The 27,267-nt window shown below is 39.0% G+C and overlaps 1 protein-coding gene across 1 annotated transcript in view; it reads right to left on the reverse strand.

Annotated features, from left to right (window-relative positions):
• LOC149152908 (ATP-dependent Clp protease proteolytic subunit-related protein 2, chloroplastic-like) overlaps positions 1 to 9,066 on the reverse strand; it is a 147,005-nt gene extending 137,939 nt beyond the window's left edge. Inside the window, exons 1-2 of the mRNA XM_089440624.1 lie at positions 8,859 to 9,066; positions 8,727 to 8,773 (exon numbers count right to left, since the gene is read on the reverse strand). Of these exons, the coding sequence (XP_089296750.1) occupies positions 8,727 to 8,773; positions 8,859 to 8,938 (127 nt within the window). The 5' untranslated portion in view covers positions 8,939 to 9,066. The remainder of the gene's footprint in view (positions 1 to 8,726; positions 8,774 to 8,858) is intronic.
• Positions 9,067 to 27,267: the final 18,201 nt, after the last annotated feature.

A 27,267-nucleotide genomic window follows, 5' to 3' on the forward strand; every position in this document is an offset into this window, starting at 1 on the left:
AGTCCAAAACAAACAAGGCAACCAGCTTCATTGAGCACATCCAACATATTCGCCAGCAGATCCATGACATTCTGGAGAAATCAAATGCCAAGTACAAGCAGCGACATGATCAACATCGGGTGCCACACAAGTTTCAGGTGGGCGACAAAGTCTGGTTGCATTTGCAAAAGGAACGCCTTATTGGAGCCTATCAGAAATTGAGACCACTCCGATATGGTCCTTACACCATTACTAAGGTTGTGGGAGACAATGCAATTGAGCTCAGCATTCCCCCATTCCTTGGCCTGCACCCAGTGTTCAATGTGGACCGCCTTCAGCCATACTTTCCACCATTGCTAGACACATCCGACATTGCAGAACAGCTCACACCCACAGAATTAAATCCAGATTGCATGGAACAAGCTGCAACTAATCGGATCATGGACACACAGATCAAGAACACTCGCCAATAGAATATCCAACTGTATCGAGTTGTCAAAGCAGGCCAACTCCTTCACCAGGGCAAGTGGCTCACCAGGGACCAAGTTCAGCAAAAGTTTCCTCATCTCATGAAGGAACTAAACGCAATGGGGACCATTGCTTCCTAAGGGGGGAGGAATGATCCAAGTGGATATTGGTGGTCGCCTGCCAAGTCCACCTGGACCCCCACCATTGTTTCTCTCAGCATTTTCAGTTTCCTTAATTGTAGCACAACTTAATATTTTTAGCAGTTTTTCGGGTCCTGAACTTCCAGAGCCGTTTTGAGGCCCTAAACGACGTTTTTTGGGAAATTTGGGAGCAACATGCGTCCATGGACCGATGTTGTCCTTCCCAAAGTGGTAGTGCTCGGATAGATCTTTCTAACGAGCTATTGTACGTGTCAAACGGAGATCGTATGCCAAAGTTACGACCCTGGGAAGTTGATGTACCAATTTACCCAAACGGGGCCCACAGTTTGGCATTTCATCTTCTAGGGTTAGGTTTTGGAATGTTTAAGGGTTTTCCATTGTTTCTCAACAATAATTAGGCCTTTGAGCCTCATTGTAACACAGTTCAGAGGCATGTAGCCACCACATCTCTTCTCAGAGATAAGCTACCATCGCCCTAGCTGGTTTATTTCCATTACTGTTTGTAAGCATATTTCAGTGTTTTACATTAATGAAATGAAGTATTATTTCCGTTGCATATTTGTGTTTATGGTTATCTCTGTAATTTGTTGCGTTCCTGTTTAAGTCTAGATCAAAATGTCTCCTCATAATCCACTCCCTCCTGCCGGGAGAACACTCTCACCACGAACCTCGCTTTGTACTTCTCAACATTGCCATCAACTACATGTTTGATCTTGTAGATCCATCGAGAAGTGACCAATGGTTTTCCCTCCAGTCTCGACACTATGTCCCATACATCATTCCTCGTGATGGATCTATACTCCTCCACCGTGGCATCCCTCCATACTTGTTCATCTGCAACCTCCTCAAAAGTGGAAGGCCCGGATTCACTGATATAGCTCGCCAAGGCCAAATAATTGGAAAATCTCGTTGGTGGTCTACTTTTCCTGAAAGTGTTGTTAGGAGCCTCCACATGCTCCTTAGCATCTCTCAAGGTCTATTCAGCCCATCTCAGCCTCCTCCCAGTAGAGCTCAAAGGAATATCTAGCTCCTCCTCCAGATGTACTAGTTATGTCCCTGTTGCTGGTGTTATTGGTCCCTGCTCAACCTTAGGAGCCTCTCGGTCCCTATCCTCTACCCCTACTTGCTCTTTCTCATGAGACCTCCTAGAAGTCCCGCCCTCACAAATCTGACATCTCGACTAATTATCACTTTCCTTTGTCCTGGAACATAGACTCGATAAGCCTTTAAGACCTCACAGTAGCCCACAAATATGCCATTTTTTGACAAGGGCTCCAACTTAGTCCTCTTCTCTGTGGGAACATGGACATACATTGCAATACCGAAGATGTGCAAATGGATTAGATTCGTTTTCACTCTTGTAAACATCTCGTCAAGAATCGCGTCCTCCAATATCCTGTGAGGACTAATGTACTGCACATAAACAGTTGTATTGCAGGGTTCTCCCACAAAAACATAGGTAATTCTTGATCATAGATCATTTCCCTCGTTTCCTCCATTATGGTCCTATTCTTCCTCTCAACAACCACATTAACCACATTTTGTTGAGGGTTGTAGGGTACCATGAGCTCCTTCTTAATCCTTGTTACCCTGCAAAAATCCTAGAACTCGTTGGAGGTATACTCGCCCCCATTATTTGATCTCAACACCTTAATCTTCTTCCCAATCTAGTTCTCCACAAGAGCTTTGAACTCTTAAAATCAATTGAAGACCTCACCCTTTGTCTTCAAGAAGTAGATCCAAGTCTTCCTAGAAAAATCATCGATGAATGTCGCAAAGTACAAGGACCCTGTGATCGACTCCATAAACATAGGACCACAAATGTCTGAGTGCACCAAGTCTAGCACTCCCTTAGACCTAGTCTCGTTGTGAGGAAAAATTGCCTTGGCCTGCTTGCCAAGTGCACACCCTTTACACACTCCATCCTGTTTCCACCCTTACATCTGGAAAATATGTAACCATTCTCCATAACATAGGAAGAGCCTTGTAGTGTAGGTGTCCCATCCTCCATAACAGATAGAGATTCTTCTCCCTTCTCCAAATTACTCACTTCCTATTGGGATTAGTTCCTTTTCGCCAAACAACCACTTCACCTCCAGTAAAGCTAACTTCTAGTCCTCTGTCTTCTATGGTCAAAATTGAAAGGAGATTCTTCCCCAAACCTGGTACATACAACCAATGTCACATGGTTTGAGTTCGAGTTCGGGTTCGATAATGATTAGGTTCGGTTATATATATATATATATATATATATATATATAATGAATTATAAGATGAAATAGTAAGAAGTCAATATTAGCAAACATCAAGAATGTTATCACGGACATGGAAACTATAAGGATAAATTACAAGCTTGAGTTGTGACATGAAGTTATGAGTTTTGATCTATGGACTTGGTCAATGGCTATGAGGTTCGTCGAACCTCAAAAAAATTTAAGGTTCGCCAAAATTCGAACCTCAAGGTTAAAGTTCGACAAACCTTGTGACATAACATACAACACCTTTTTCACCTCCATGATACCACCTAAGTCCGTTTGAAACTCGATGCTGCCAATGCCTTCTATTGCATACTTGGCATTATCACGAAGCTCTACATGCATATCTCTAGGCTCCCTCGTCATGTTGGTGAAAATGTCTCGAGATCTCATCATGTGATGAGATACTCCATTGTCCACAAACTAGACACCTCTTGTAACAGTTCTGGATAGGCATGACAACAAGGCAAAGTTCTTCTCGAACTTTTCAACCATCTCATTCATCTGTGCAGTAGTTGTCGTGGTTGTCTTTACCTTGTCCTTATGACATGCAAAGCACTTGACTTTGCTCATGTCCTTCTCCTTTTTACTCAGTGAGGATCCACCTCCACTCTAGTTTTGCTTGGCCTTCCCTTTGCCCTTTTTCGCTTGCGTAGCAAGAGCAAGCTCATCCTTCTCCTCACTACCCTTTCGTTTTCCTTTGGTCAATAAGTTCTCCCAGATCTCCTTTTGGATGAAGTCATCCACCACTGGCCCCAATCAAGAAGTTGTTGCCTAGCAAGGGTCTCATCCACAAAGGTGGTCCAATGCTTAGCGCAACCTCCATCAGCTCTAAATCAATTAGTTTCCCCGACAAGTTTAAGCTCATCACGAGCTTGCTAGATCCTCGTGAGGTAATATGTTACAAACTTTTATCTGTTCATCTCGATGCTGTTTAATTTCTCCCGCAACACCATCTTCCTATTTCGTTTGTGCTTTGATAAAGACAGGTCAGGGCTACCCACATCTAACGTCATGTGTCCTTCCCTGATATGTGAGGAGTTAAATGATCTCTCACACCATCCAAAATTATACGCCTTGTTCTCATATCCTTGTAATTATGCTTTGTTGCAAGGTTTGGATCTAATGGAACCTGAATGTCTATGTTCACAAGATCCCACAAGCCATTCATTTTTAGAATCATAATAATTCACTCCTTCCAGGGATTGATGTTAACGTCCCTATCCAACCTGTCTTCATATTGCAAACTGCTCAGTGATGCCATCTTCACAAATCGACCTTGGTCACAAAACCCTAGTTGCAAAATTAAGAAAAATAATAATAATTCTATTGCGCAACGAGAGATGGAAGGAGCTCTGAAAACCCTTGCAGCAGCTAGGGTGAAACCCTAGCAGCTCAATCTTTGCTCCATTTGTATGGATTTTCTGCAAATCGTTCAATGGTGAACCCTTGTGATTTGGCGAATAAATATGTTTCTTTTGCAGTTATGGTTGTCAGTCAAGCTAGCTCTTCTTCAGTTTCATACAGCTCTATGCTAAAGTTTGGTGCTAGTCTTTCGGTGGTACAAGAAATTTCTTCTCTTAATGTTTCTATGGATGAAGAAGCTTTTTGCTACGAAAAAAAAATCGGAGAATGGTTTGGTTTGCAGGTTTAATGGGCACTTGCCGCGGCTGGCCAATCTGCATAAATGGATCCTTGAGACATAGAATCCCTATGGTTCGAGGTTTCTTCACTGTGGTTTTTGAGAAGATTGAGGACAAGAAGGCTATCAATGAAGTTGGGTCGTGGTTTTGGGGGAGTGTCGACCTCTTCATGCAGCCCTAGACTCCCACTTTTGACCCAATATCGGCATCAATTTATACAACCCCAATTTGGGTAAGGCTTCTGAACCTTCCCTTGCATTTTTGGAATCACACATCGCTTTCCTCCATTAGGAATGCACTAGGAAAATTCTATTGTAGTTGTCCTGATACCGAAAAAAATTCAAGGTTATTTATGCCCGCATTTGTGTATGAGAATATCTCGTTTCAATGTACAACATGCTATGAAATGGGGCACTTAATTAAAAATTGCCCCAAGCGTTCTCAGAATAGCAAAGATCGAAAAAAACCCCGAGACCCAAATGGTGGGAAGGTGCACAAGGTGATCACTATACAGTATTCAAAGAAGAAGAGTTTCAGGACAAGAAAGAACCTAAAGACAAGCACGAAGCAGATTCGGTCAAAGACGCTGCAGTCTCGGCAATAGAATCTAAGCAGGAAAAATGATTGCCAATGTGAGTCCTCAGGTTGCAAATAAGAATCCCCGAATGCAAAGTTAGTGGAAAAGCAACAAACCCTCGTGGGATATGGATTCCCTTCAAAAACCACAAGGATTTTAGTTGAAAATGAATCTTCTTGGGTAGATCAAGTGAATGAGGAAGATCTCAAGAATAATATTGTGTTGTTGTCAAAGAACAATTCACTAGAATTTGCAAAAAATGTGGGTTGGATTCAAGTTGGGAAGAAAGGAAAAAGTTTTTCTCCAAGAAAAACAAGAAGTCAAACTAGATCAAAATAAAATTCTAGTGAAAAATGGAATGTAAATGTGTCTGTATTTTGGGGGTTTTTTGGAAAATATTAGGTTGGAAAGGGACTGAAGTTTTTGTGTTATGGGGAACTCATTTGAGGTTTGGATTGAACCTTTGTGCTCAATCTCAAACTTGCAAGGAATATTGGAATATGTAAAGGTTTTGACCTTGTAATCTCAATTTTTTTAATAATACAAATCTCTACTTGTTTCATTTTAAAAAATAAATTGTTGCAAACCCTAGTGATCTCGGATCTCTCTCTCAGAGTTATCTAGAAAGCTCTGATACCATGTTAAATCTCCTAATACCAGCCCAGATTTATTTTCTCACAGCAATTATTTATTCCCAACAATTTATTTAATTAACAAAATAAATTCTAAATTACCAAAAAATAAAATCACTAGTATTTAACCTCTAGAAATATATGCAGCAGAAATAAAAAATTCGAAGAGATCAATCATATAACGCAACAAATAAATAATTCACCCACAACAATTCTGCATCATTTATTCATCTGGAAAATCAAGGTTTTCGTCCCACAGAAAATTACAAGGAAAAATACAACTGTTGGAACTTGTAACTCGGCCACCACTAGATGAATTCAACCCAAGGAATTCAGCCACCTGAAAATCGGCCTCTAAAGGAATTCGGCCTGGAGAAATTCGGCCCAATCAATCTGCTGGCAAATTGACCCTGCACATTCCCTATGATCTGCCACTATGCCTAAGGAAATTCGACCTCCAGCAAATAGTCTTCTCCAATTAAATCGACCTCTCTTTCTCTTTAGCAACTCGGTTGTACAATCTCCACAACTCAACCTCCTAGATATGCCCTTGAATCCTCTTGTACTTCTCCTCCTATGTGCTTCAGTCTACTGAGCTACTCACACTAGATAAAATCGCTTTCTCTTGTTGTGTCTCCTCTCTCTTGTATATTCATCTCTTCATCAGGTTTCTTTTATAATCTTCATTAAACCCAAATCCCTAACCCTAATCTCCATTCTAGAAGATCTTGGAGATCAACAGTTGAAATTATTTCCAAGTCACTTAAATAATTGAATTATTTATCCTTAGAAAATGACTTAATAGTCCACAATAATTAATTGACTTTATTTATTGTGTTTTTCCTAAGTTAGACTTAGGAAAGAAGAAATAAATCATTTACTCCACCAAGCAAGCACCTAAAGAGACAATAAATCATCTTCTACATGCTAAGACACCAAGCCTATGTAGAAGACCTTCCAAAGCTACCACAAGCTTCAACACCTGTCATGGTTGTCATGTGCTTAATTCTTCAAGCACCCTGTAGATCTAATGTTGAAAACTTGAAACCATTGGATCTTATAGATCTACACTTAAGAATTTTGGATCTACTTTTCTCTTCAAAGCCCAAGCTCTGGTACCATGTTGATTTCTGAAAACTAGTGCCTAGATAAATAGATCAGATCTAGATTTACACTACTAGAATTCTTTGACCAAACAAAGTCGTGGAAAAACTTAGAAAACCAAGAAAACGCGGGAAAAAAGACAAATCTCATACATTGACAATTTTTCTACTCTTCAACATCAGCTCATCATTCAAAAAACTTTCAAACATACAAGAGCTCCCATACTGGGAAAATAGCTCTAAGAAAAAAATACAAACGAAACCTAACAAACCTAAATTTCCAGCTCTCATAAATCTGCCCCGAATCACCTCTATGATGGAGCATATGGTTTGTACAGCCTGCAGATTAATGGTTGTCCTCTCCTTCGTTGCTGCTGCAATTTCTCTCCTTGCCCAGAAAATCAAAAGGTCCTTTTGATTTTCTCTCTCAAAATCCTTCTTGAGAAAATAATTAATGTGTCCTCTCTTTCACTTGGCTTCCTTTTATAATTTTGAGTTGGGCCAAATCTCTAATCTCAACAGTCAAGATTAAATCAAATCTTGAGTAGATCAATGGTCCATAATTCAACTTAAATCACTAGTACTCAAACTTAGGCATTCTATTAAATTAAACTCACTTTATTAAAAAAAATGCCAAATCCCTAATCTCAATAGTCAAAATTAAATCTAATCTTGAGTTGAAATCAATGGTCCAAAATTCAACTTAAATCACTAGTATCCAAACTTAGGCACTTTATTAAATTAAACTCACTTTATAAAAAGACATTCACTTTATTAATTAATTAATAAAGTGAACTCCCAAGTCTAAGAGTCATTTAATAGCAATTCCCACAACTTAGACACTTTGCTTTTGCGGAAATACTTGTTAGAGCTACAATCATCAACATCTACAGCCAGGCTGGAGATGTTCATGTGTGAGTGCATAATTCTCTTACCAACATTATAAAAAAAATGGTGACATACACATACTAACATAGTAACATAGATTCACCCTAACCCTCGATCTATTAACTGCCAAAAGACTCACACCTCAGATATCAGAAATTATTATCCCTATCAATCTTTCATAGATATAGGGCTAAGATGGATCTACTCTAGTGCGATAATGTTGTGTGTGCCCGACTGTTATTAGAGCCTATATGAATATGAGTGTGCTGTAAACTAGGACACGCACAAAGTGTAGTCAGTCGGTTAATATGCTTATTTGATAACATCTTCTTTTCGGTATTTGGAGATATTATCTGTTTCTGTGAGTCGCTTTGCAGCTCACCCATTTGTCATCTAGAGCAGTTCTCATCAATTATTTATATTGTTCAATTATTGCCAATGTTAATGCTAGTTTTCTGTCATGCGAGCAAATTATTTCTCTCATTTCCCATAAATGACATATTTTTAAAATTCATATTCCATGACCATTGAACACTTTCTGTTTACAAGGCATCTTTTTAAAAGTCATGTTCCATGACCATTGAACACTTTCAGTTTACAAGGCATCTTTTTAAAAGTCATATTCCATGACCATTGAACATTTTCAGTTTATAAAGGTGAAAGTAGGAGCAATTACAACATGCGATATTAGAACATTCAAGACCAGGGCTACAGAAACAAATGAATTCAGCAAGAAGGGAATATTTTCCTTCGTCTTTGTATGTGTAAAACTTGTTTTTTTTACTGAACTTATTGCCTTAAAACGTGGACTATTGACCTGACTCACCGTCTCCAGAAACAGATATGACAACAAGGTAATACGTATAAGCATTTGCATAGAGTGGATTATATAATACACCAGAGTACCTCCTTTGATACATAACGCAAATATAAGTTCAGATAATACAGGGTAACTGAGGCAACTCGAAGAAAATCACAACGAGTACAGTCGAACGATTTGGAAAAAGAATGTACTCTCACCTTGAGGACACTGAGGACGTAGCCCAACATAAGCGTTTATCGAGCATCTGCACGAAGATAGGAATATGGTTGATAAAAATGTGTGGAAATGATTGAAGGGAAAAACAATAAAAATAATTGAATCGTTCCGACCTGGTGGGAGAAGGTAAAGTAACCCCCCTTGCAGAAGGAGTAGGGATGTGTGAAAAGAAGGAAGAAGAAGCCATCGCCATTGGCGCTATTGCTCTTCCAGACCCTGCCAACCCTTGCCCTTTTTTCTTATCTGCTCTGCTCAAGAGCCCTCAAGGAGTCGCATACTTCTCAGATGTTTGAAAATTAAAAACAATAATTAAAACTTGAATATCTTTTAGGAATAATAGTAAAACTCTTGTCCGCATCTGCGGTCAGCAGTCATGGTTTTTGAAGTCGGAGAAACAATTTCAAAATCACTTTTCGACGGATGGCTTGTAATTTAAGGTGTAACATGAGGCGCTGTTACCTCTTAAAGATGATTGCAAGAGGTTAAATTGTTACTTGTTTGGTCATATATATCGAATGTAGGTTAGATGGTTACTTGTTTGGACATATATCCAATGTTTTTTTTTTTTGCTAAAGCAAGAGTTGGTTTTTTATTCAAATGCATCGGATAAATAAAATACATAAAATACAACAAACTCAAAGGCGATGTGGGCCATAGAGTTAACTAGCCGCACCAAGTCTTGGGCACCGAGCCAAAGGCTCAAAAACCGGGCCAAGGGCCCACAAACCTAACTACAAGACCTTCAAGATTCAATCAAGCATCGAGACCATCCGATCCGCCTTCAGAGATCTGATGGACTAGGCCCATATCGGAACAAAAACAAGCACACTCTTTAATTCCTTAATCGACCCTGATGAGGAAATAGAGACCACTATAAAAGGATTTCGGGTCCGCCTAGGGGGATAACCCTCGAGCATGCAGTCTGCCCGAAATCCATCGATCCCAACCTTGAAGCGAAACAAGCATGGAAGATAACACCGCGCCTAGACCCGAAGTCAAAAAAAAGCCATGGTAACCTCCTTGCAAGTTGCCATGCGAAATCCCTAAGATTGCTGCCAATCTGTCTAACTGCTAGCTCGATAACCATCACCCGACAAAGCTTATTTTTCTTTAAAGAATTTAGTTTTCCTGAAAAGACTCGGCTTTTAAAGAATTTGGTTTTCTTTAGAGAAATTAGTTTTCATGAAAAGACTCGTCTTTTAAATTGACTATCACCTGATAACTTTGGGGATGAAGTGTTCTGAGAACAAAATCCCGCCCAAAGACCAGATAACCATGCACGGCTTCACCGCAAAAGATCAAAATGCCCCTGTTACCTTTAGTCAACATCCTTTTAGTTTCCCCTGCTTTGATGGAGCTCCCTATCCGCGCTCGCCTATCTGAGACACTCTTCCCTCAATCTGCCTTGGGGGGTCTCTATCCAATCATAGATTTTATTGCTTTTAGCACAACGCATGCCTTCATTAACTAAAATGTCTGCTACTTTGTTAGTTGTTTGGCGCACATGAGTAAAACTAAGGGTTCTCATGTTCTGCAGGTGGGATTGAATCCGTTGATACACTTGCAGAAGCCGCCACTGTCTCGATACTTTATCAGGAGCAGAGCCGTAGCAAATTTTCTTGACCAAATTAATAATCAATTCGGAGTCAGCTTCAATAATGGTATTATGGAGATTTGAGTCCCTCAAAATTTCTAGACATTGCTCAAGGCCCATAAGCTCTACCATATTGTTAGTGGCTTTGCCCAAATGGCTATGAAAGATGGTTCTTATGTAACCATTTTCATCTCTTATAACTCTTCCATACCCCGCTATATCAGGGTTTCCTTTTGAGGCCCCATCTATATTGCATTTCAAAAATCCCTGGGGGGGGGGTTGCCAGAAATCCTTATCAGTAATTATATGACTTACATTCATGTTTTTTCCCTATGGGACAAGTCCCTGAAGACCCAAAAGCAGTAGTATCTGCACATCCTTATCTTTAGGTTGGTCCTCAAGGGGGTTTTTAATAAGGGTCCCTACTGTCTCATTGAGCTGATTTAAAATCTGAGCCATGATGTTCTAGGGAGAACCTTTCCTGTTCTTGAATATTCTGTTATTGCGTTCTTTCCAGACATCCTAGATTAGAAAGCCTGGAACTAAAGCCCAAGCTTTGTTGATTATTTCATTGTCAGAGAAATTTTTCCTCCACTTCTTCAAAGTGTTGGTAATGCTGCCCAAGTTCCTACATGTTTGTTTGAATATTGAAGCTACCCAGTTCCACAAGGTGGAAGTGAATGGGCAGAGGTTGAGTAGGTGATCCATGGTTTCTTCTTGTAATTCACATAGCTGGCATCTAGATGGACCGGATACCCCTCTTTTCCTAAGATTTTCCCAGGTCATAATTTTTTTATGCTGAACTAACCACGTGAATAGTTTGATTTTCATCTAGCTCTAGTTCTGCCATAGTTCCTTCCAAAACCCATAAGGGTTTGGATAGTCAAGTCCAAGGGCTATGCGCTTGGCCTCTTTGAGGTTAAAGTTACCTTCATTGTTATTGCCCCATCTCAGCTGGTCTGAATCTGTGAATGTCAGAATCTTTCTCTATTCCAAGATGGTCGTTAAAGCTTCTGCATGTGCCTTTAATGGGGAGTCATCACTATAAACCAGGTTCTTCCATATTCTCCATTTTCCCTCTCCTCGTTCCTAATCCCAGAAGTCATTTACCATGTGTAACCCTTTGTTGTCAATATCGTTCTTGAGATTGGTGAATTCTTCTCTTAACAGTTTAGGTTTCTGTTGCCAGTTATCTTCCCAAAACCAAGCAAGGTTTCCATTTTTTATTTCCCAGAAACTATGTTTATGCACAATGGATCTATTCTCCCAAGCTTTGTTCCAAATGTGGGAGCCTTTGATGAGCCCATAAATTCTAATGTGGTCCTTGTCTTACCAATTGTTTGCATATTTCTGTTTCCAAATTTGGGCCCAAGGGGAAGCCGAATCTTTTAGCCATCTCCACCAAAGTTTTGCCCCCAAAACTTTGTTTAGCATTTCAGGATCATCCAGTCCCAAACCTCCATGTGTCTTGGGTTTACAGATCTTTTCCCAGGCCACCAAGGCCCATTTTTTTTTCTCTTCCCCTTTGCCCCAAAGAAAATCTCTTTGGATATTTCTGCATTGTTGCATGACTCCTTTAGGAGCTGGAAGGGCTGAAAACATAAAAATGGGGACAGTTTGTAGGACAACTTTTGTGAGCACTAGACGACCTGCTAAATTCAAAGACCTGTTTGTCCATTTCCAGATTTTGTCCTGTAGCTTATTAGTCACAAGCTCCCAAACTATCTTGCTTAGAGGTTTGTCTGTTAGCAGTACTCCCAAATATTTGGAGGGTAACATATCTCTTTGAAAGCCTAGTATTCTAGATATATTTCTCTGAATAGCAATGTCAGTGTTAAAAAAGAAAATCTTTGATTTGGTAAGGCTTACCTCTGTGCTTGCAGCCATTGCAAAGTCTTTCAGGATTTGATTGTAGGCTAGAGCTTCCCTGACCGTGGGTATACCCTGCAACATGGTGTCGTCCACAAATTGTTGATGGGTCAAAGCATCTCCATTCATGGTGAGTTTGAGACCCTGGATTTTGCCTTCTACTTTGGCCGATTTGATAGCTTTGCCAAGCCCTTCCATCATGAGAATAAAGAGGATGGGGGAGAGTGGATCTCCTTGTCTGAGACCTCTCGTAGGATTAAAGGGTTTCGATGGTGAGTCATTTAACAGGATTGAAAAACTAGAGGTAGTTACAAGGGTCATTACCCATCTTACCCAATTATGGTCAAAGCCATATGCTATAAGAACTCTCTGATGTAAGCCCAACTTAGTTTATCATAAGCCTTTTCTAGGTCAAGTTGCATAATCACACCTGCTTGCCTATTGCTCTTAAGTGAGTGAACCACCTCGTGAGCTTGAATGATGTTGTTGAGAATTTGTCTGCCTTCCACATACCCAGTTTGTTCCTCCAAAACGAGAGTTGGAAGAAGGGGCTTAAGCCTGATGGCAATTATTTTGGAAATAATTGTGTACACCACATTGCATAATGTTATTGGTTTGAATCTGTCTGGTGTCATAGCATTATCCTGCTTTGGAATCACGGATATGAAAGAGGTATTGAGTGCCTTCAAAACAGTTCTATTTTTCCTTGAGTCCTCCACCAACATGCTTTAAAGAAGTCAACATTAAAACCATCCCGACCTGGTGCCTTCCATTTTGCATCTCTTTGATGACTTCGCTGACCTCCTCTTCATTCACAGGCTTGTTTAGATTATAATTGTCTTCTCTTGTCACTAGCTTAGGAATGTGCTTTGTAAAGTCATTGATGAATTGTGATCTGTTTAAGAGAGGTTCCTTGGCTATGCCTTGGAAATGTTGAACCAGCGCTACTTCTATTTCTTTGTGGGTATTGAGTTGCTTTCCTTGAGAATCTTTGATGATTGAGATCCTGTTATGAGACCTGTGGTCCATTGTTGATTTATGAAAAAACCTTGTGTTCCTTTCTCCTCCTTTTAACCATTGTACCCTTGATTTTAGTTTCCAGAATATCTCCTCTTGCTTGCAGAATTCTTCCCATTCATGTTGATGATGTTCACCTTGTTCCTTTCTTCCCTCGTTGAAGCCATATGTAATGAGGATCTGGTTAATTTCATGTAGCTACCGTTCAACAACTTTTTTGGCTTTGAAAATGTTGCCAAACTCATTCTTATTCCAATATTTAAGCCTAATTTTGATACACCACATTGCATAATGCTATTGGTTTGAATCTGTCTAGTGTCATAGCATTATCCTGCTTTGGAATCACGGATATGAAAGAGGTATTGAGTGCCTTCAAAACAGTTCTATTTTTCCTTGAGTCCTCCACCAACATGCTTTAAAGAAGTCAACATTAAAACCATCCGGACCTGGTGCCTTCCCATTTTGCATCTCTTTGATGACTTCGCTGACCTCCTCTTCATTCACAGGCTTGTTTATATTATAATTGTCTTCTCTTGTCACTAGCTTAGGAATGTGCTTTGTAAAGTCATTGATGAATTGTGATCTGTTTAAGAGAGGTTCCTTGGCTATGCCTTGGAAATGTTGAACTAGTGCTACTTCTGTTTCTTTGTGGGTATTGAGTTGCTTTCCTTGAGAATCTTTGATGATTAAGATCCTGTTATGAGACCTGTGGTCCATTGTTGATTTATGAAAAAACCTTGTGTTCCTTTCTCCTTCTTTTAACCATTGTACCCTTGATTTTAGTTTCCAGAATATCTCCTCTTGCTTGCATAATTCTTCCCATTCATGTTGATGATGTTCAACTTGTTCCTTTCTTCCCTCGTTGAAGCCATCTGTAATGAGGATATGGTTAATTTCATGCAGCTTCCGTTCAACAACTTTTTTGGCTTTGAAAATGTTGCCAAACTCATTCTTATTCCAATATTTAAGCCTGAGTTTGATACACCACATTGCATAATGCTATTGGTTTGAATCTGTCTGGTGTCATAGCATTATCCTGCTTTGGAATCATGGATATGAAAGAGGTATTGAGTGCCTTCAAAACAGTTCTGTTTTTCCTTGAGTCCTCCACCAACATGCTTTAAAGAAGTCAACATTAAAACCATCTGGACCTGGTGTCTTCCCATTTTTCATCTCTTTGATGACTTCGCTGACCTCCTCTTCATTCACAGGCTTGTTTAGATTATAATTGTCTTCTCTTGTCACTAGCTTAGGAATGTGCTTTGTAAAGTCATTGATGAATTGTGATCTGTTTAAGAGAGGTTCCTTAGCTATGCCTTGGAAATGTTGAACCAGCGCTACTTCTATTTCTTTGTGGGTATTGAGTTGCTTTCCTTGAGAATCTTTGATGATTGAGATCCTGTTATGAGACCTGTGGTCCATTGTTGATTTATGAAAAAACCTTGTGTTCCTTTCTCCTTCTTTTAACCATTGTACCCTTGATTTTAGTTTCCAGAATATCTCCTCTTGCTTGCATAATTCTTCCCATTCATGTTGATGATGTTCAGCTTGTTCCTTTCTTCCCTCATTGAAGCCATTTGTAATGAGGATCTGGTTAATTTCATGTAGCTTCCGTTCAACAACTTTTTTGGCTTTGAAAATGTTGCCAAACTCATTCTTATTCCAATATTTAAGCCCGAGTTTGATATGTTTCAATCTTTTATGCAAGAGGAACATTTTAGTGTCGTGAACATGCATATCCTATGTCCACCATTTTTCAATATTGCTTATAAAGTCCGAATGGTTAAGCCAAATATTTTCAAACCTGAAAGGTCTGTTTCTTGGAGTTCCTATAAAGGATGCTTCAAGTTGAACAGGCCAATGATCCGATCCACCAAAAGGGAGTATCATCACCAACAGGTCAAGGCCTGTAAGGATAAGGTCCTCCGAGATGATAAATCTATCGAGTTTTGAGGCCACCTAAGACTCTCCTCCCCTTTTATTATTCCAAGTAAAGATTCCATTACTTGTCTCTGTGTCTACTAGCCTCATATTGTTTATAAAATTCTGAAATTCTATGGAATCTCTACCTAGTGATCTGGTTCCACCTTTTTTTCGAACAGGGACCTGATCATGTTAAAGTCCCCTCCCAAAATCCAAGGGATGCCCACATGTTTGTCTCTTAGATCCTCCAGAGAGGTAAGAAGCTTGAGTTTGTCTTCAGGCTTCTGTGGACCATAAACATTTGTGATCAAATAAACTTCCTTGTCCCCCAAAGGTTGAATAACCACTGATAGGTAGTTCCTGGATGCTTCAGCATCAAGGATTCCTAGTTTCAGAGGGTTCCAAAGTGTAAGAATTCCTCCTGTTGTTTTATCTGCTTTAACTTCTAGATATTCATATTTAATTAGCCATTTGTTGTGTATTTCTCTTATTTTTCCAACTGAACATTTTGTTTCCTGGATGAAAATCATATCTGGTTTTTCTTCTTTCATTCTATTGCTAAGATTCCTTTGTTTCCTTTTACTTCCTAGATCCTTGATATTCCATGTTGTGAGCTTCATTAAGAAAGATTTGTAAATGAGTAACTAGTTAGGTCTTTCATCTTACCTGAATCAATCATGAGTTTTCCACATTCTAACAGCAGCTCATTCTATTTTTTCCTACCTCTTTTCCTTCCTGGGTTCCCAAGAGCTAGTTCTGATGCTACCTTCATTGTTTTCACCCCTTCGTTGTTCTGACTATCATGGTTTCTTTTAACTCCAAACCCTTCCTCTGGGTTCTCCATAGGAATAGTTGTTGCACTCTATTGAACTCCTCTTGTGGTAGCAAATCCATTCCCTTGGTGTTTCCCTACTCTAGAAACTTTTCCAAATCTAGATGCTCCCTTCCAAGAATATCTTTGAGTTCATGATCCTCTGTTCCCGCCTCGCTAGGGGTCATCTCTTGGTCCCTATCCAGTTCCATAGTGTTCAGCAGATCCTCCTTTTGTTGGTTGTTTTCATGTGTATCCTCCATGTTGTCTTCCTTTTCCTTCCCTACAGGGTTGTCCTCCAGAGTCTGGTTTGCTTTATCTTGCTCCTCTTCTTCTTCTAATACCTTGTACCTATTCTGATTTGGCTACTTATCCTCGTTGCTTTTCTTTTGGTACCTTCTCCCTCCCTTACCTTTGTTCCCCACTTTGTTAAAGCTTTCAGTTTCTTTCCCTGAGGTAACTTTAGTTCTGCTTTCCATTTTGTTTAAGGGGAAATCTCTGAATAGATGCCCATGTTCATGGCATTTGTGGCATCTGAAAGGAATATACTCATAGTCCACCGCTTGCACTCATTCTTCATAAAAAACTTCTAGAATTACTTCATCCAGTAGAGCTCCAGAGAGGTCCATCTCTATGCATATACGGGCAAAGGAGGTATACTTCCCCCACATAGTGGCCTCTGATATTTTTACAAAATGCCCTAGTTTATTTCCTATTGCTTTTAATGATTCTGGCTGCCAATAATCTAGAGGTAGGGAATAGAGCCTTACCCAAACCAGGACCGATGTGAATGTCTCACGCTCTGGGACAAAATTCATTATCCAAGGCCGCATATAGAGGCCTGCAGCTACATAGAAGTAGGGCCCTCCTTCAAACACCCTGTCTTTGTCCTCAATGTTCATAAAAACTATAGTGAAGAAACCCTTGGATCCAAGGTGCAAATCTATATCCCCCTTAGGTTTCCAATTATTCTTTATCCATGCTTGTAAAGCCTTCTCTGTCGGCCATAACCCCATGAATTTAAAAATGACTGCATAAGTCACCATGTGTTCCCGATGCGCCTGTAGCACTGGATTACTTAACACCACTCGGGGTGCGATGGTTGCCCTAGGCTTACAAGGTCCAGTCCACTTCCTGGTGTCACCATTCTGATTTTCTCCTTCTATTCGCTTTTCTCTTTTGACTTCTTCCTACGTATTTTCCTGCCCCTGTGTGCCTCTGTTCAACTGTTTCCCTCCTCCTGAAACCACGGTTTCAGCATCCAGAGGTTTCTTGAATCGGTTAGATAATGTCTGACTGTAGGAGGGAGTGGAACTCCCTCGCTCTCTCCTCTCCATGGTGCCCAACACTGCACTTCTGCTGCAAACCCTATCTCTGCATTCGCGTCCCTAAAATTATTAGAAACCCCAAGAGACTGCACCCATATATATCGAATGTTACTAAAAAGTTTATTAGTGAATAATTTATGAGTGGTGTTTACTCGATTGTAATTAAGATAATTATAATTATATAAAGTATTTAAAATATTTATTTTTGTTGGAAATAATATTGAGAGGGGGGTGAATCAGTATTAGCAAATCAATAACTTTTCATTTCCATAATCAGATTCATATACGCTACTTCAGTTAAGGGAACTCGCGTGTACATGCAACTGTGTTTAATGCAACTAGCGTATATCCAACAAACTTATGATTCAGTTAATTCATCATATGTTGATCTTTAATCAATGCATCAGAACTTCATTAACCATATAAATAGTAACTAGGTGCAGTAAAAACAGAACAGATCATCACACATAAGAAACACACATGAACACCATGTTTGAAGGTGGAAACTCAATGTGGGTGAAAACTACTTGCTGCTATCATCTCTGTCTTCTTTTAATATTAAGAAAAACTGTTTACAACATTGTATTGACGTAGACTCATACCAGTACGCAGGTTTCTACCTGCAAAAGGCTACAACCTTCTCTCGTTCTCTAGCTTCTACTGGAAGGGAGCTACAACCCCCTAGCTCTTGTACTAGCCGATATGTTTACTAGTACGTAGGCGCCGACCTACAGAAGGCTACAACCTTCTCTCTTCCTCCAGGGACCTCGTTTCATAAATTTTTAGACTGGATACTCCTGGAACACAACATCATAATCTGAAGGTCATGTTTCATCTAATTTTCATACTGGACCCATCAACAACATTGAAGCTCGAAATCAATCACCACTGCAAAACATTCATCAACTATATCTGCATCAACCAATCACTGAAACACAATCTGAATCAACCACACTCAGTCAATCACTGACAACCTCTGAACCTCTGACTAAACTGAATCAATCATTCATTTATACTTTAACCAATCAACTGCAACAGATAGATCACTGTAACTAGTACACAGATCTGAGTTACATTATCATTCAGAATCAGTTGCCATCTTAAAACCATGCTTCATATTGTATACGCTATTTGGCAGAAGCCAACCTACGTGTATACGCAGCTTCCCTGAAGCAAACCAACGTGTAGATCTGCAAACACTTTGCTGCACTTCCAGACTTCATACATAATCACACATAGAGGATAAAACATGTGTTAGTGATCAGATCTAGTCCATTCATGATAAGTCATTATGATCCTGATTCATCATTAGATTTCATCCATCAACACTGAAGCTAATCACAATCAACCAATTTGAATATGCAGAATACTGTCACCAGAACACAATGCAGAACCCAGACTACTGCAACATCAACCATAACCCTTATAGATCATACTTCAGAAGATATATGCTACATCCATAAGCCGAACCAGCGTGTATACGCTCTTTTACCAAGGGAAACTAGCGTACAGATCTGCAAATTCCATTCTGTGATGTATATGCTACTTCTGTATGCTGAATCAGCGTGTATACGTTGTTTTACCAAAGCCAACCTGCGTATAAATCTAGAAATGCTAACTTAAAGCATCACAACTATTTCAGACTTCATTCATACCCAGATCATCATAAAAACATGTGTCAGCATTCAGATCTAGAATAAACCACATAATGATAAGACATATACGTCTTCATGATCCGGATCCATCAACTTTCATCAGCCATATAGGTGCATCCTTAGTTCATATCAAGCAAAGCATCACAAACCCATAACCTGCATACTTGATCTCATACTTCATCAGTTATTCAATACTTGCTTGACTTGGCCTAATGATCTTCTCCTCCTTATATAGTTTTAGGCCTTTCTCAATACCATGGACCAAAACCACTTAGGACCAATACCACGGACCAAATACCTTGGGTTAGATACCTTGAACCAAAGAAATACCTTGGACCCAAAAACTTGTTTTCCCAAGATATACACACTTTTCCTTCTGTGAAAGTGCGTGTGTACGTATACGCTCCTTTTATACAGTTAACCCGCATGTATACGCGGCTTGGTCAAGGTGAACCAGCGTATACCTTTCTTTCTTCATTCTGTGTGGCCTGAACTATAATTCTTTGCTGTTAGCCTGCAGTACTTAGATCTTTCATCTGAGTGAGTTGCCATCAAGGACAACACCTGTATCATAATGCCAACAATCTCCCCCTTTGGACTTGATGGCAATGTTAACTTGCTGCATTGTGAACTGTCATCTTAGTGAGTTGCCATTGTACATTACTTCTGAACTGATTCCTTTGAACTGCCCTGCATCACATCTGTTAGCACAACTACCATGTATTCTGTCACATCTGATATCTCTTCTATAGATTCATCTAGTTACCATATACAAGAGAGTTGTTCTATAAGTGGGTTGTCATAAAGTACAACACATGCATCGTAATGCCAACAATTTTATCATAATATATATATATATATATATATATTAGATTATTATTTTATTATAACAACATTTTTCGAAAAAATCACGTAAAAGATAATCTCGTTGATGCATTTCGAACCAACCAATGTGGTTTATCTTCAAGACAAGATGAGGAACCAGATCCACGCAATGCAATAAATAGATGTAGAGAGCTAACCGTTTGGAAGTAACAGCTAGTTTGACTACAGGCATAAATTTTTAATTATTATTATTATTATTTATTAAAAGAATTAATACATGAATTAAATATGTATTTATTTGAAAACATATTTTAAAAATATATAGTAAAGCAATAAGAGTTTAATTTCATAAATAAAAATCAAATTTAAAGTGACATTTATGTGGACGGGCTTTTTCGAAAAATTTCAAAACATTGTGATTCCTAAATAAGTCTCTTTTATAATAAACAAAATAAAAATTTGAATTAAAAGGAAATTGAATCAAGCCAAAGGTAGGTGAGGTCCTTCCTACATGGGTGTCATAAGGTTGATACTAGTTTTTAGAAATGCTTCATCTGTTTGTTAAACTTATTTCAGGCATCAGAGATATCCTATGTACCCCACATATCTTTAATAAAAGTTCATAGTCAATGAAAGTACATTTGCAAATTCATTTGTCATAAAATTTTATGAGGGTGTATGTTTTGATGATGTACCAAAGCTTGGCCAACATCACTTTTTAGAGTTTTGTTTTAAAAGATATATAAAAAGGTGTAAAACAATGGTGTCTCTATGTTATAAATATATCATGGATCCTTATGGTAAAAGGGTCATATATAAAAGGTGTCGAAGTTTGAAGTGGGGCGATGCCCACCTTTAATATGCATGTATTATACTAGCAATTGCCCCAAAATGTGCAAAGAGAGGTCAGTAGGATTATTAAATTGTGATAATTTCAATGATAAAGATACATTTAATCCAATATTTTTAAATTTCGACATCCAAATATTATCAGCCTTCCAAAGGTAATACAACACCAATTAATTAAAAAACAATTAAATTACTCAAACTTCTTACACTAGTACATAAAAACTATGATCTCAACCCATTAATTCATTAACTTTATAGTGAAATTCTACTAGTTAATATGAAAATATCACAATCAAATTGAGATTATAGTGTAACTTCCTCAAATAAAGAAAAAACTTAACTTATTTACTTAATTGGATCAAGGGATAGCTATATAAAAATAGATGAATAGAAAGCTTAACTAACCCAATAAAGTTGTTAGTTGCTTCATTTTAAAATATATTTAATCTAGATTATTGAAATTATAAATATCAAATAATTAAAAATTGTATTAAATAAAAATTTTAAATATTTAAATTTAACATTTTTACACACTATTTGTAAAAAAAATATTAAACACTAGGATTCAATGAGTGTATAATTTAGTTATTTTGCTTTTATGCTATTCATTATATATCATAATATTTGCATCCAACCAATAAGAAAAGAAACAACAAGTGAATCATTGAATTCAATATTTGACAGATTTTTGTAGTTTAGTGTGACAAAAAGGCAAGGATGGGGCCGATTTGTCCACCTTTGTATTTATGAATGACTCGTAATTTTTCAAATGTTGCACGCAAACTTCCTTGCGCACCAGAAGTTGTGGGGTACCGAGCAAACATGTGCTCTTTGAAATCTTGCCTGCCATTTGGTGCACTAATCAAACATGTTGATTTTGACATCCTACCTGTTAAACTTAGATGTTACATTCAACATACATTGTTGATTTTGGTGCGTAATTGTTCGTGTCGAAGACGCAATGGAAATAAGAATTGCTCAAAGACTTCATGGACTCTAGTCTTTTTTCTGCCAACAATAACTTCCAACAATATTCTTTATTAGGCAATTGTTATAGCACCGTGATGACTAAAGGCATCAAGTCGTTGTTTATAGTTCGAACTTCCTTATCAAGGAATGTTCGGTGTAGGTTAAATACTAGATAAAAGACAGACTCCAAGAAAATCATCTGGCATGATTTGTATGGAAAGCACTTTGGTCGAAGGGGTAAGTATTACTTTGGTTCATCTTCTCACCGCCATCACATAAATACTTTGAGTTGTATGAATATTACTTTGGTCTGAAGATGGATGGCACAGTTACTGATAAGTAGTCTAGTCAAATACGGCCAGATTCTTGTCTCTCATGAGTCATGATTCCCATATAAATAGATAATTAGTTATGATGCTCACATAAATACTTAGATGTCTGAATTGGATGATAAATTTTATCGTCAAAGAGGGCAAGGTTACCCATTTTTATGGTCACTGACTACAACAGATTTACCCAAGACACGCTTAGCCAATTGTTCAGGATGTTGCTTGATCTAAGCAACATAGCAGGCAAGATGGTGTATAATCTTCAGTGTCTAATATTAATGTTTATTGTCATTAATACTTTAAATATGGACACAATGGACGACCATCTGAGACGAACATGGGAATCCTCGTTAATGTAATCATTCCATTCCATCTTCACGGTCCTCTAGCGTTAGCTAATTGTATCAGTTGACTCTGTTGCCCATCATCGTCGTTGGAATTAGATTAGGTCAACCCTGCAGGGCATGGTCGAATCCACCCACGTTGTTCTTTATTGTTAAGTAACTTTGTCGCTTGCCCCATGTGAGACATCCATGTATCATCGTTCTCGGAATGAATCTGTGCATCTAGCTATCCACCGTGCAACAACATCCATTTATGATTATTGTTGAAGCCTACAGACACAACGAACGACAATCTGAGACGAGCATGTGGATCCTCTTTAACTTAATTATGTGGATTTCCCCAACTATGACATCCTTTTATAATCTTTTTTCCGAAATAGAAAATTCATAATTTCAAAGGAGAAATTACATGTTGTAGATGCCCGAAGGCATATGCTGAAACTGTGGCACTCGTCCACTGTCAAAAAACTAGTAACAGAAAAAACCCAGAGGGTATACAAGTACTGGTACTATGACCATCAAAATAGTGTTCAGAAAGTATCTCCTATACATAGAAGATGTCCATATTTACAAGCATTATACTGTTATATACATAGCATAAGTCAAAAGAGTTCATATTCATAAGACTGTGAAATTAGAGGTTGTTGCCTCCCTGTATTGCCCCATCGATATAAGGCCTATGAAAATACTAGTATGTCCCTGCTGGTGTAAATTCAACGATCATCCACTCTCCTAGAGGACGATGTGTCGCTTCTTTCGATAACCGGTCAACAGTTTCATTTCTTTCCCTGTAGATGTGAGAAACAGATATCTGGTCAAAGAATGTTTTGAAAAAAACAATTTCTTCCAAAATATTCTTCAATGAGTATGCACAACAAACAACAGTGTTAAACCAATCAATCACATTCTTTGAATCGTCAAATATTTGTAAATTTCAGCAGTTTTTCTTAATGGCAAAGTATAAAAGATGTCGAAGTGATATCAATTTAGCATGGTTATTTGTTCCCGGTCCCAGTCCCATACTAATCTGAAAGTAATGAGTTTTAGATAGGTGGAAAAGAATGCCACCCCCACAGCCATGCTATTGGGCAGCCCCATCGAAATAGGCCCACGGAATTGTTTTATTAATCTGTTCCTGCCGGATGATCCTAGGTCTCCCATTGCTGTTGTCATTTGGAAGTTCATCATATGCCGCACAGATAAGAGGATGGAGAAGGTTCCAGTTAACCAGTCTATCCTCAAAAATGATGGTATTCCTCTTGATCCATATATGCCAAGAAACAAGAAGTGGGAGGTTCCTAGGTTTGTCCGCTGCCAAGGTACTCCACCAAAGCTCCCAGGCTGAGCTGATATCCGCCCCCTGCCAGTTTATGTTCAAATTAAGTGTTTGAATGACCTGTGACCAGATGCACCTGGTAGTAGGACAAGAAAGGAAGAGATGATGGGTCGATTCTTCTTCTTGAAGGCACAACACACACCGGGTAGGACCCAAGAAAGCCCTTTTTTTAGATACGATCCAGTGGGGATCTTGTTTTCCAATATGTTCCACATCAGCAATCTGGTATGTGGAGGAGCTTTTAATTTCCATAATGTATCCCACCAGCTTTTTAAGACCTCAGGTTTTCTATCTGCGATGATTTTATCATAGCCCTGTTTCGGTGTGTATTGTCCCGTTTTTTAGAGTGCCCATATAATTTCATCCTCTGCATTCCTTAATCTGACATGTGTTTCTGTAAGTGCCTGTATGTAGCTTTGCCAAGATCTACTCCATTCATTTGGGATATGCCAGTGTTGTTCAGTCAACCAAGCTTGCGAATAAAAAGTAGTATTCTGCTGGTCCCCAATCTGTCCAAGAAACTTTATACCTCTGCTATTAAGATGATGTACCAATCCATCTGGTAATATATGGGAGTTTCCATAGCCCGGCCATGGGTCGATACCAATACGAACAGATGCACCATTCCCAATTTTCCATAGCAAACCTTCTTTGATAATGGGCATAGAATTGAGTATGGCCCTCCATATCACCGAGATACCCTTCCTGTTCCAAGATGGGTTTCTGATCCAGTCAGTGATGGTCGATGGCCATATGTATTTATGATGTATAACCTCCGCCCAAAGGCTATTTTGTTTCAGAAGGAGCCAGCCCTGTTTGGCAGCCAAGGCTTGTGCAAAGGCCGAGAGTAATTTAAGTCCCCATCCTCCCCACTTCTTTGGAGTAGCAATTTTGGTCCATTTTACCCAGGCAAAAGTCTTTCCCTCCTTCTTGCCATTCCAGAGGAATTTGCAGCAAATTTGTTGAATTCTGTGGAGGATCCCTCTCGGTATCCAGGCAAGTGACATCCAGTATACCGGGGTGGCTTCGAGGACAGATTTTATGAGGATAAGTCTGCCAGCTCTAGAAAGGAACCTATGACACCAACAACTAATTCTCTTTTCCACTTTTGTGATGAGCCAGGTCCAATTGGCAATCTTGTACCCATTTGGTTTAATTCTGAAGCCCAGGTATTTGAGTCCCCCCATCAGATCGATTTCTTGAAAGGAAAACTTTTGAATAGCTAGTTGAGATTCCTGTAGTGTGCAATATGATAGGGAGATGGTAGATTTTTCTCTGTTTATCTCCATTCCCGTTGCTCTGCAGAATAGGTTCAAAATCTCATTCAGCGTGGTAGTGTCCCAGACACTCCCATTCAAGAATATCAGGATGTCATCTACAAATAGTAGATGTGTTAGATAGAAATGATCCATGATTTTTAGACCACTAAATCTCCCGCTTCTTTTTTCTGACGCTATAAGTCTGCTCAGTCCTTCCATGACTAAAAGGAAAAGAAGTGGTGATAGAGGGCATCCTTGCCTTATGCCTCTATCTATATTGAAGGATGAAGTGGCCGATCCATTTACAAGAATAGCAAAAGAAACAGTAGAGATGCAACCCATGATCCAGGAGGTGAGGGTGGGGGGAAAGCCCAAATGAATGAGGATCATTTTAAGATAAAGCCAATTCACTTTGTCAAAAGCCTTTGACAAATCAATTTTTAGAGAGATGCCCTTAAGGTTTTTGTGTTTTATGGAGTGTAAGGCTTCCTGGGCCGTACCAATGGCATCCTGAATATGTCGATGGTGGAGAAAAGCAAATTGCTCCTGGGAAATATGATTGGAGAGGATGGGCTTAATGCGATTTGCAATAATTTTAGAGATGATTTTGTATAGGCAGTTGCAGAGGGATATAGGCCTGAAGTCATTGAAGGAAGCAGGAGAATCAGTCTTGGGAATCAAGGCTATGAAGGTGAAGTTAATGGGAGGATGAATATGACCTTTGATTCTACTTTCTTCGATGACTGCCAACAGATCCTTCCCCAACAGCTCTAGGAAAGCCAAGTAGAACTTCACTAGCCAACCTTCCGCCCCAGACTCTTATCTTTTTTGAACCACTTTAGATTTCCTTCCAGTTCCTCCATGGTGACCGGTTAGATCATATCCTCAACTGTACGACATCCTTTTATAATCATTCTCGGAATGAGTCACAAAATCATGCACTTATTTGCAGTGGTAACCCTCTGTCAGCAGATGCAATGGTGCTTTTAGGAATCAAGTTATCTTTTGCAGTTCCTCTGAATGTTCTTTCAAGTTGGAGAAATTACAACTCTTCTAATGTTAATCTGTTTAGTTGGGAAGGTGTCCAAAGCAACAGTTATGGAAGGCGAGTCACATCAACTTCTCTACCCTACAAAGAGCACTTTGCCCATCTTTCGAGTGCAATAGCCAAGATTGTTGCCCTGGAGAAGCTCAACCTTTCGGGCAATAGGTATTGGGCTTGGCTCCTAGTCAGATAGCTAACTGCATAGAACTTCAAGAACTCAATGTCACCAACAATTTCTTCACGGGCTTCATCCCTCCTGATATCGTGAACTGTAGCCTTCTTACAGTTTTGAATATCTGGACCAACAATATATCAAGTATTATTGTGCCTGCACTAGGTAATCTCAATGGTATCATTCCTTCGTCTATTGGAAAGCTTATCACTCACCGCATACTCCAACTATTTTAGTGGCTCTCTACCGCCCAAAATAAAAAATTAAAACTGGTTGATTGCGAATTTCCTATTTAAACACTACGGGATTGGAAGGAAAGATTCCTCAAGAAATTGGGAATCTGAAAAATATTGTAGAGATGACGGACACCGTCCCTGCAGGGTTTTTCACTAGATTGCTGAAGTTGGAGGCATTCGATGCATCCACCAATAATTTGACTAGGGTTATACCATATGAAATGGCCATTCTGAAGAATTTGAGTGTCTTGCACTTAGATTCCAATAACATGTCAGGGTCGATCCCCACATCCTTTGCCAATCTTACAAACTTGCAAGAGCTAGATCTATCTTATAATAGATTTGAAGGAATTTTTCCTAAAGGACTCGACCTTCTTCCCATTCTGATAAGGTTGTATCTTAGTGAAAAGATGTTCAAATGCCTATTACCTATTCAACTTGGAAGCTTCGAGAACCTAGAGAAGCTTCGTTGATATTCCAATGGATTGAGCGGATTGATTCCCTTTGGGTCATGCAATGGTACCTCTTTGATCTGTATTACAATCTTCGATAATCGATTAGAGGGGAACATCACTAACCTTCTACAAACCTGCATCTTACTTCAACGCATTCAGTTGTAGAACAACATCTTCATGGGTTTCTTACCAGGTAATGTCTCTAAGCTTTCTGCACTAGATTACATTGGCATTTCTTCAACAACAACCATGGAAGTATACCTTCTTCCTTGGGAGAGATGCAAAATCTTACAAATCTCTTCCTTGTGGACAATAATCTCATGGGTGTTATTCCTCCTGAAATAAGAGGGTTGAGAAAACTAGGAAAGCTCATTCTGAGCCGCAATAATCTCATTGGAACGATTCCTCCAGAAATATTCAATTTAACTAATTTGCAGGTTTTAGATCTCAGCGGAAACTTGTTACAGGGAAAAATACCTGCAACTTTGGGCCATCTTGTGATGTTG

Source organism: Pinus tabuliformis, chromosome 9 (assembly GCF_031772625.1).
Source record: "Pinus tabuliformis cultivar Carrire ecotype Pingquan chromosome 9, CPIR1, whole genome shotgun sequence".
In the NCBI taxonomy this organism is placed as follows: domain Eukaryota; kingdom Viridiplantae; phylum Streptophyta; class Pinopsida; order Pinales; family Pinaceae; genus Pinus; species Pinus tabuliformis.